The sequence below is a fragment of the Dermochelys coriacea genome, chromosome 9 (genome assembly GCF_009764565.3).
Source record: "Dermochelys coriacea isolate rDerCor1 chromosome 9, rDerCor1.pri.v4, whole genome shotgun sequence".
Classification (NCBI taxonomy): domain Eukaryota; kingdom Metazoa; phylum Chordata; order Testudines; family Dermochelyidae; genus Dermochelys; species Dermochelys coriacea.
Window position 1 is genome coordinate 63,181,553 of NC_050076.1, and position 10,350 is coordinate 63,191,902.

Here is a 10,350-nt window from a genome sequence, read left to right on the forward strand (position 1 = left end):
CCATCTTTGTAAGGAGCTTTGAAATCTTCAGATGCTAGGTCCTGTATAGGTGCTGAACATCCTGCAGAGCAGCCCAGCTCTTAGCCTGGAACAATTTAAATGCAGCTAACTCCACAGCCTGAGGCTATGTGCAGTGTAATAGGGTTGGGCATTTTCAGCCAAGCTGGGAAGCTGATTGGCTGTGCATCCCTGAGTGCTCTCAGAAACTGGGCCAGTGCATTCTATTCCCATGTCCCGCAGATTCGCCCTATGTGCGCAAAATATTTTAATGTAACATGACATGTAGATGGCAATCTTCCACCTGGAGGGAGTTACCGCCAGAAACATCCCTCCCTTTCTTCTCTTGCCAACAGCACGTCCCCTGGGACAGATGTGGGGTGCCTGAAAAACCTCATCTGCCCTGAATGGGGACGGTATTCCCCTGGGTTGCCTGGTGAGAGCTAGAGGGTAACCACTGTGGCTAGAGCTGTCCTAGTGTGTATCGTCCTGCTACACGAAATTGCTTGGTAATAGAAAATCCTGCATCCTAAAGGGTCTGCTGGGATCCAGTGGCCCTGCATCGTCCAAGCGCCAAGGGTCTGTCCGTCCCAGTTCCTGCGGGAGATAAAAGTAGCGAAGAGAGCGAATAACACTGCACGGGCTGCCCTTCCTCCCACTCTCTCGAGCTGTACAGGATGCAGCTCTGGCAATGTGCTGGCAGGGAGCGAAGCGAGTGAGTGTGTCGTAAAAGGGGAGGAGGAGGGTTCGCTCAGCTGCCCAGCAATAAAAAGGTAAGCAGCGTGGGAGAGCGAGCAGGACGGGGAAGAAGAGAGGCTCGGCGCAGGGGAGGGCAGCCACAATACAGAGGCGCTCGGAGGGCGTACTGCGCTGGCGACAGTGAAAGATTAAAAGGTAACTGCTCTCCTAATCTCCCTGCTGAGTGCATTGCTTCCCCAATGCTAAGCAGCGGCTGCAGTCAGAGAGGAAGGCGCTCGCTGGTTTCATTTCGAGGCCAGCTTGCCAGGGGCTGTTGATGTACAGCACCCCCAGGGACGGGCGATTTGAAGGCGGCAGGTTGCCCTTTCCTCTGGCACGCCGCTTTTGAGTGCGCCTGGGCGGCTTTCCTCTTGTCTCTCTCGCCTGGGAGTGGATGGTCATTTTTTTGGAGGGCAGACCAAGGCGGCTCTTTTAGGCTCGCTTGCGGGACCTGCTGGCAAGGAAGGATTTGGCTGTCCCCGGAGGAACGAAAGCCACGTAAGGAGAGAAAGACCAAGGAGCCCGAAGACATTGTCATTGCTTCTGCCCTTTGCCTCCTTTTCCAGCTTTGGCTGGGTCCTTGGCCACTGTCGCTTTGCAAGGGAGCAGCTGGAAAGGTGGGGATCAAGTTCTATATCGTCATTTGTAATGCATGCCCGTCTGGCTAGCCCAGGCTTAATTTGTAATGAAAGAGGTGCCAGGCTCAAGCAATTAGGTGCCGGGGCTCAAGCAATTTTTTTTACTTTCATAACTGACACAGCAAGTCCAGAGGTGCCGGGGCTATGATCTGCCAAGTCCAGAGGTGCCGCGGCTATGATCTGCCAAGTCCAGAGGTGCCGGGGTTATGAACTGCCGAGCCCAGAGCTGTCCGGGCTATGAACTGCTATTAAGCCCAGAGGTGCTGGGGCTCAGCCCTGGCAAGCCCCGGCACAAACAAAGCACTTTATCTAGCTAGATATCTGTCCCACAAATAGAGGGAGAGTGTTGCTTTAGCACGGAATCGCTCCCCAATTAGCCTAATTGGCCATTTGTAAGCCGCCTGGTGGCCTTAAAAATACTTATTAAATAACTGAAAGGCCTGGCAGCCAGCCGCTTTATAAAAAGACCCCGAGCTGGGACCGCAAGTCCTCGCTAATCAGAGGCTTTCACACTCCACAGCACCGAAGTTACTTTGCATCGGTGTAAAGGGAAACCTTCGGCCCGCGAGCAGAGCCTGGCTGTCAGAAGCAGCGTTGTCCCAACTTCTCCGGGGCGTCACCTCCCCTGCTGCCCTTGTGGCAGGCGAGCGTGGGGCTCAGGACAGGGTCGCCTGGCCGGAGCTGAGTTGCAGCCAGTCTCACCAGAGCAGGGATCTTAGCACCAGTCTTTGAAGCGGGTGGTTATTACTCGTTAGGTAGGTATTGCTGCTGGCCGGCACCAGAGCAGCGGGCCTGATCCTGCTGCTCAGGAGAAGATTTTGCTGTTGAGTTCAGTGGGAGCAGGACAGGACCCCGGGCAGAGTGTTTGGAAGTGTTCTCATGGGGGAAGGAAAAGAGTCCATAGATTCCAGCGGTGCATGCGTTCCTATCCGGAGATGTGTGCATTGCACAAACTGCTAAAGTCATTAACTAATGCTCTCCTCCCTCCCTCCCTCCCTCCCCGGCAAAAAGAGGGACTGGAGTGACCTGGCTGGGGCTAGAAGCCTGCCGGTCGAGTTTCTGATTAGGCTGGAAAGCAGCTGTTAAAGGGAATTCTCACTTGTGGCTAAAGAAGCTTTTTTTTTTTTTTTTTTTTTTTTTTAACCCCTTCCCCTGTTTTCCAAACATCTCGATCCTGGAATGGGGCTGGGATGCTCTGGATTTTGTACTTGGCTGACAGCTTCTAATTGAAAAGCATTCTCTTAAGGCTTGCTCCTAAACCCCTTGAAATCAGTGGGGGCCAAACCCTCATCTGGTGTAAATCAGTGCAGCTCCATTGAGTTCAGGGAGCTTGGGATCAAACTGTTACAGTGTGGTTGCAATAAGTGAAGTGACTATAAAAAGGGCCAAACTCTGCTTTCTATCACAGCCGTGTTAATGCTGAGGAGCTCCATTGCCTCCCTCGTGTACAGGATTTACACGGGGCTGAGAGCAGGATTTGGCCCCTGAAGTCTCAGTAACTTCCATAGCAAATGTGCTCACTTTACAAATCAGAAGCGTATTATTTTGGCATACCATCACTGCAAGCTCCAGCTGTGCAGTCAGAATCCAGCTGTGCTCCTTCTGCCGCTGCTGCCATCGCCTGTAATAAAGAGTCTGTAATTGGCACTCTGCTGGCAGGGTTTGTTTTTGTTGCTGAATGAAACGCGAGGCAGACTCCTGCTTACTCTCTCGTAACTCCATCGGCTGTGCAGGACTAAGAGGAGTAACTTGATGGTGTTACTAAAGTCAGCAGCTGTCACTCAAAGTCACAAGGGGCACAGATCTGGAAAGTAAAAGAGGGCCAGTTGTTTTTACCTGGTCACCTTTCTCACCATAGCTAGGTGTCATTGCAGAGGTCCCCTTACCCATTGGAGAGCAGGCTAGGGGCTGTGGCTCTGGGCTCTGCACTCTGGAGGAGCCAAAGGAACTTTAAACAATTTTTTGGCATAATTTTGTTAGAAAACAATTAGAGGTGGAGCATGCTGCCAATCTCAGAGTTTGATTTGGATTCCCAAAGTGAGGGGGTCCAGAGAGCTAAGGGTTTGCTTTGGACCATTTCAGAGAGGGGGGATCCAACTGTCTATTGCGTTATGATCCTTTTGCAGCATTCTTGAGGACATTCAGACAGCAGAATTAGCCACTGGGGATTATACCCAACACAGGGTGCCATAAGGCCAGAGTGACAGCTCTATGTCACACCCCCTTGCAGCACCTGAAGTTGGGGGTGTGAGTAAGGACAAGGCACTGCTAGAGTGCTGCTGAGCTATGGCTATTCTTGACTGCCACAATGGCTCTTTCAGACTTATGAGCAGCCTGCCATTGGTTAGAGCATCCCCGAGGCTGCTCTTAATTTACCTCAGGGCCTGGGCAGAGCCTAAGCCCAGTCCCAGAATATAGAGAGGCACAAAGGTTGTGCTCTCCACAAGCTCATGTAATGAGCATAGTTCAGCCAGAACTGATCATCAGATCTCTAAGGTCTGTTAGTAAATTTCGGTCTAGACTTAGATTTCAAACACCACCCCGCACCACCCCCCCCCCAATGTTCCAGGGTATTTGGATGCTGGGTTTTGGTGCCAGGACCTTTAAAAAAAGTCATCCAGTTTGATATGGAAACCCACTTAAACCTTTACAGCTTTAGCATGTTCTGGGCTTTAGAATGTGTTTAGATTCCTAAGGCTAAATTCAGAGCTGGGGGGAGTCAGTGCTCCAGGAACTTCAGTGGAGTTGTACCATCTTCTACCCAGTCTGAATTTGGTCATCATGTCTCCATCACATCCTCTTTGTGCCCAGAGCAGAATGAGGAGTCCAAAAGGACTGGCTATTTCTACGAGCCCAAGGCACATCAGCAACAGTTACACCGTCTGGGACAAATATCTATAAGGAACACCACCAGCCCTCCTGTGTTAGGGCGCAAATCAACCACTCACTGCCTGGAGTTGTGTGGAACCCTACCCCATGGGTATATTATTGTACCCTTATGGGTGTTTTACAGCTTCCTTTGAAGCAGCTGGCATTTTCCACTGCCCGGTGCTGGGCCAGATGGGCCATAGATCAGATGCAACGTGTGGCAACTCCTATTGTTCCTGTTATTTAAACAATACAGAAATTAATTGACTAATGTCAGCAAAAATGCTAAACTTCCCGCCCATGGAGTAAACTGCAATAACGCTTCGGGTAACAGCTGGAGGAACTAGATGGACCTAGAATATGTCCTGAAGGTCAACAGGTTGGGCCCCCTAAACTGTTAGACCATGGAAGGGAAGCCAAGCTAGAGACCAGGATACCCTCAGTAATGATGTCTCACCTATCATGCCCCAGATGCTGTGATCCAGGGACTGTAGTAAATTGCCCCGCTGACCTCAGGGTCCCAGAGGCAAAGGGAAGAGAGGTGGAGTCTCAGGCAGCCAGGACCTTAAGCATGTTCCTGATCCTGCAGTGCTTAATCATCTGAGGTATCCCATTGAAGTATCTCAGCTGGGTGAGGTCTGCAGGCCCCGCCCCATGCAGGCCTTGCTGTTGATAAGAGAACTGTGTTGAATTGCCTGGTGAGTTTAACATCACCGTGGACTGTTGCTTGCTTTTGCAGGTGGGAAGGAGGAGGTGGATCACCATGGCCTTGGTGGACAATGCGAGCTGTGCCAAACCCAGTGATGACTTCCCTTTCCCAGAGATCATTGAGCTTAATGTGGGTGGGCAGGTCTACATCACACGCCACCTCACCCTGGTCAGTGTGCCTGGCTCACTGCTCTGGGAAATGTTCACCCAGAAGAACATCCACTCCTTGGCCCGAGACAGCAAGGGCCGCTTCTTCGTGGACCGGGATGGTTTCCTCTTTCGCTACATACTGGATTACATGAGGGACCAGCAGCTGGTGCTGCCTGACCACTTCCCAGAGAGGAACCGCCTGCAGCGGGAAGCCGAGTACTTCAAGCTGCCGGAGCTGGTCAAGATGCTGTCTCCAAAGCTCAACAAGCAGAACTCCATCGGGGATGACCCATGCCAAAGTGACCCAGAGGAGCTGTCGCCCAATGCGGACGTGGCCCGCAACCTTGCCTCTGCCAGCGCCACCCTGACTAATGCTCCTGGGGGCTCCTTTGCCTCCAGCGGGGGCGGTGCTGGCCCAGACATCCGAAGGTCAGGCTTCATCACCATTGGCTACCGGGGCACCTACACCCTGGGCAGAGACAGTCAGACGGATGCCAAGTTCCGCAGGGTGGCGCGGATTATGGTGTGCGGCAAGACCTTGCTGGCCAAAGAAGTCTTTGGGGACACTTTGAACGAGAGCAGGGACCCTGACCGGCCCCCAGAGAGATACACCTCCAGGTACTACCTCAAATTCACCTTCCTGGAGCAAGCCTTTGACAAACTGGCTGACGCCGGCTTCCACATGGTGGCATGCAACTCCACGGGCACCTGCGCCTTTGCCCATGACCAGACAGACGACAAGATCTGGACCTCTTACACCGAATATGTTTTCTACCGTGAGTGACAATTACCAAAAAACAAACACCAAATGCCAACTCTCCCTCCCCACCTCCTGTGCTGGCTGTTTTCTGTAGAACTTAGACATCAGACCCTTGAATCTTGGTATTTTTCCTCCTTCCTTTACATTTGTTTTTCCAAGTCGAACCCTCTCTGACTTCCTCTTGTACTGGTTATTGAATAACACCAACCCCCTTCTCTCCAACTTCCAACAGTAGCTCCCAACCCTCTCTGGATCCTGGACTTGGCTGTTCTTGTACGGGGTGTGTGTGGGGGGGAACAAATATCTTTGTGTTGGGGGCGAACTGCTCGGGGATTTTTGCTGCTGGATAAGCTCACCAGAGTTAACGAGTGAAGAGACGTTGAGCAGAGCTGCAGCCAGGTTTTAATCAGAACCGATTCCCAGCCTCACAATGTGTATACCCAGGGAATGTGCTGTGTATGCTATACCTGATTTGCTGGGTGACTCGTGCAAGGGGAATACCAGTTCCATGTTATGGCTGGTAGAGGGAGCAAAGGGGAAAGAGATCCTCATACTGTAGATATATTGCCAGTAGCCTATGTAAGCTGCTTAGCATTTATACTGCCAGTGCTTGGAAAGGTTAAAGAGACAGAGACATGCCACACATGTTTGCAGCTCTGGATTCAAAACATTTACGCTATCCTAACTGAGATGCTTCTTGCTTCTTCGATATGAGCTAATAGAGAGAGACGCACACTCCTGTGTATATACCTGGGGTAGGACAGGGGTGGGGGGAAGACCTATCTGGTATTTTCACACAACAGGGTGTATAGTAGACCTTTAGGACAGTTTGATATCAGTGTCAAATTTACTGTCATTGTTCCGTCACTTAGAGTAGGAAGAAGGTAATCAGACTCCAGGAGGACCGGCTTTGATTGCTACAGGGAATGACATTCTGGTTTACCCACAGCTACGACTATATATTTATAGATTAAAGAGAATCTTAACTAAAAAGGTGGGGGAAAAAAATCTTTGCCACTTCATTAGCAACCTCTCGCTAGGTCTCTTTCTAATTGTGGCGCTTCGCTCTCTGTTCACGGGCCTGAGGCTGGCTGGCTGCTGCTTTACCATGCCTGGGCCACATGTAATAAGGGAACAAAAAAGACCTGCTTTTGTGTTAATGGGCTGAGGTGAAAGGCAGAAAAGCTGGTGCCCCTTTTTGACTGAAAGCACATGGAACCAGGAATGATTCATGTCTAGAGTGCAGGGATCTAAGAGTAAAAGAATCAGCCACACAAAAGGCATTTGATGGGAGGGCGGGGTCTGTTTTCTGGAGCATTTTTTTCTCTCCTTTGAATGCAGATATTGAAGATCTCTGCAATTAGAGATTTCCCTTCCTACCTGGCTGCTTCCCTTGTGTTTTGCTCCAGCTCCATTCTCCTCCTCTTTGAACCTCCCCCTCTCTGCAACTGCACATGTTAAATTATTACTAGGAATGAGTGTTACCGCTCGTGAGAGAGATACCAATGGCTCTGGACTGAGGCATTCAGTCAATGGAAATTCTCCCGTTGATTGCCAGCAAACAGGCTATGGATCCAATCTCATTGTGCAGGTAGGCACTATGAAAGCTTCTGCCAGTGTGCTTTATGCCTGAAGCACCCCCTGTGATTGCAGTCCTCACGCGGCCCTGCCAGAGCACCTCAGTCCTGAGGTTCAGTCCCTGCTATTTCAGACCTGGCTTTCCCCAGACAGCTCTACCACTGTCCCTCAATCCTGATCCACAGCCCCTGCTCCTTGCTAGTCCAGTCTTGAGCTCCCACACAGCTCTGCCAAGACACCAGACCTGCAGTCCACCCTGCTATTCAGGGCCACTGCTGCTAATTCCATGTGTGTGGTGTATGGGTGAGATAATCACACTACATGGATACATGGTGTGGGTGCGGATGTGCGGGGACTCCTAGTACTTTCTTAAGGGGGGAGACGATTAAGAAATGTTCTAGAAAGAAGAAAAAAAAGCAAGAGTAGGGATTTGGGGTAAAAATAACAGCAAAATCTTCTCCATCCTGAAAACTCATTGAAGAAGGGGAGCTATGAGAATTGTTTTTAAAATGGTGAGTGCTTCATGAGTCCAGAATTGTGCTTAGGGGAACACAGTCGTCTACTTTTAAGCTCTGGGTTTTTTTTTTAAATCTCAGAATCAAAAGGATTTGTGTGTGGTGCAGGGAAGGGAGGGATGAGGCCATGTGCGGGGGTAGGGGCACAAGATCGAAATTAATAGAGATATGTCCATGTTTGCTTTTGAAATATTTAAACATTCTTCTAGAGCACTGGTGACTGGAGTTGATGAGAAAACAGAATTTTCATCCCATGGGAAATACCAACATGTGTGGTGTTTGTTTTTGTCCCCCACTGATATGAAAAGTCAAAATCTCCAAATTTTTCATGGAAAGAATATTCCAAAATATTTCAGTCTGGAAGCATTGAAATGACTGCATTAAAATGAAACATTTTAATAACAGTGAAACATTATTCTATAATGAAATATTGAATATGTGTCATATAAAATTAATATTACAACATACAAGACCAAGTGAGAATGTCAAAACAAAATAAAAGACTCCATTTGGAATAATTTTCCAACTTTTATGTCAAAAATTTCCTCAGAATTGACAAGTTCCCATGAAACATTTTGATTTCAAGAAAGCAGCATTTTCCAATGGAAAAACTGCTCCACTAAAAATATTTCATTTCAAACAGTAGAATCTTACTAATGCAGAGAACCATAAGGTGGAACTGGCTAATCTAACCCTTCTGTAGACTTCACACAGAATTTCATGGGGATGAAGAGTGAGACTTTCAACAGGAGATGGGCATGTTTGAAAACCCATAGGGTTGATAAAAACGACTCTACAAGCCGATAGGATGTAATACAGAATGGGATCCTTTCTATAGGCTTTTTGAATGATACTACAGAAAGGAAGTAGCTCTATGTTAAATTCCAGAGCAGAACTCAGAACATCCATTGCAACATTCTCATCCTTCATTAAATTCTTAGTGAGCAAATTCAGTCGGCCAAGCTCAGCAAAGTGCAAAGACAAAACAGCAAAGTAAACGATGAAAGTAAGATGTGAAGATGCTTTCAGTATTCATCACCTAAGGAGAAAAGACACAGAGGCAAGAGGTAATTTAGAAAAACAACACAGAATGAATGTTTTATTGACAATTCCCCTTTAACAGGGTTTGTGCCTGCATTTCAGTGCAGTGTTTTAAATATTTAGTGGATGGCCTGGCAAAGACTGCTGTTTCAGAGGAACCTGGAAAAACTCATCTAGACATGTTTGCTTATGTTTTTCATGAGGTTTCTGCTCCCCTGCCCAATAAGGGAGATCTTTTGGAGCCAAAGCAAAATGAATTCTGATCTCCTGATAGTTCCAGCAGCCAGGAAGTGAAATACCAGGAGAAGGACATAGCTTCATAGGAAGGCAGTGTGTTAACAGAGCCTTGGAGACCTGGCTTCATAGAGTATGCAGCCAGAAGGGACCATGTCTGCGATCATATAGATTGACTTGTGGCATAGCATAGGCCATGGGCCTTCTCTATATTAATTCCTGTTTGAACTAGAGCAGATATTTTAGAAAAACCTCCAATCTTGATTTTAAAACAGCCACCACTTGAGCTAGCTGGGAAACAGCAGTTCCACTTTGTGTAAAATTATGAAGTTTTGACATTTGTTTTCATGCTGATGCACACCAAAACTGAGACCTTTTGAAATGTTTTGCCAAAAATGAGAGAGAAAGAGAGCGCTACCCACAAATAGCCTAGTGGTTAGGGTACTCGTCTTAGATATGAGACATCCAAGTTCAAGTTCTTGGATCTCCCACATCCCAGGTGAGAGTCCTAAGCACCAGGCAATTCTGGAGTGGGTCTTTCTCTCTTGTTTTGACCTGTAATTCCATCCTGAACCTGAGATATCTTCCCGACTAAATATTTGTTGACACCGATATGTTTCTGTGAAAGACTTCAGTGTCAATGGAAAAAAGTTTTCCGACCAGCTCTGTTCTCCCTTGGTATGTTGTCCCATTGGTTCATTACTCTTGCTGTTAAAAATCTGTGCCTTTATTGGTTCAAACTGGATTCTATTCCCAGCTCTGCCATTGTTTTGCTGGGTAGCCTTGGGAAAGTCATGTCACCATTCTGTGCCTCAGTTTCCCCATTCGTGTAAAATGGAGTCAGTGATATTGACTTCCTTTATAAAGTACTTTGAGATCTACTGAGGAAAAGATCGAGGTAGTATTATCTCTTGTTATTTTGAACCCCATCTCCCTCAACGACTCTCTGAGCCATTAACATAGCATATAAAGAACTCAGATACAAATACCCATGCTCACCCCTTGTTAGTACTGTTGTCTCATTGGCTAATGGGAACATAATGAGCACAAGAAGCTTTAATAATTGCAAGGTGAGCCTTTCCCCATTACAGCGTGACCTGTGCAAGGCGGAAAGCAGCCTGGT

The 10,350-nt window shown here is 48.1% G+C and overlaps 1 protein-coding gene across 4 annotated transcripts; it reads left to right on the forward strand.

Annotated features, from left to right (window-relative positions):
- The first annotated feature begins 253 nt into the window (after nt 1-253).
- LOC122455373 (BTB/POZ domain-containing protein KCTD12-like) lies at nt 254-9,957 on the forward strand. Of its 4 annotated transcripts, none has more exons than XM_043492161.1 (2): nt 254-770; nt 4,981-9,957. In XM_043492161.1, the coding sequence occupies exon 2, from the start codon at nt 5,005-5,007 to the stop codon at nt 5,881-5,883; it is 879 nt and encodes a 292-aa protein (XP_043348096.1). In that variant the 5' UTR covers nt 254-770; nt 4,981-5,004; the 3' UTR covers nt 5,884-9,957. The 4 variants fall into 4 exon arrangements, with proteins under 4 accessions (XP_043348096.1, XP_038272494.1, XP_043348094.1 ...); XM_038416566.2 differs by having other exon boundaries at nt 693-891; XM_043492159.1 differs by having other exon boundaries at nt 699-1,352.
- Nucleotides 9,958-10,350: the final 393 nt, after the last annotated feature.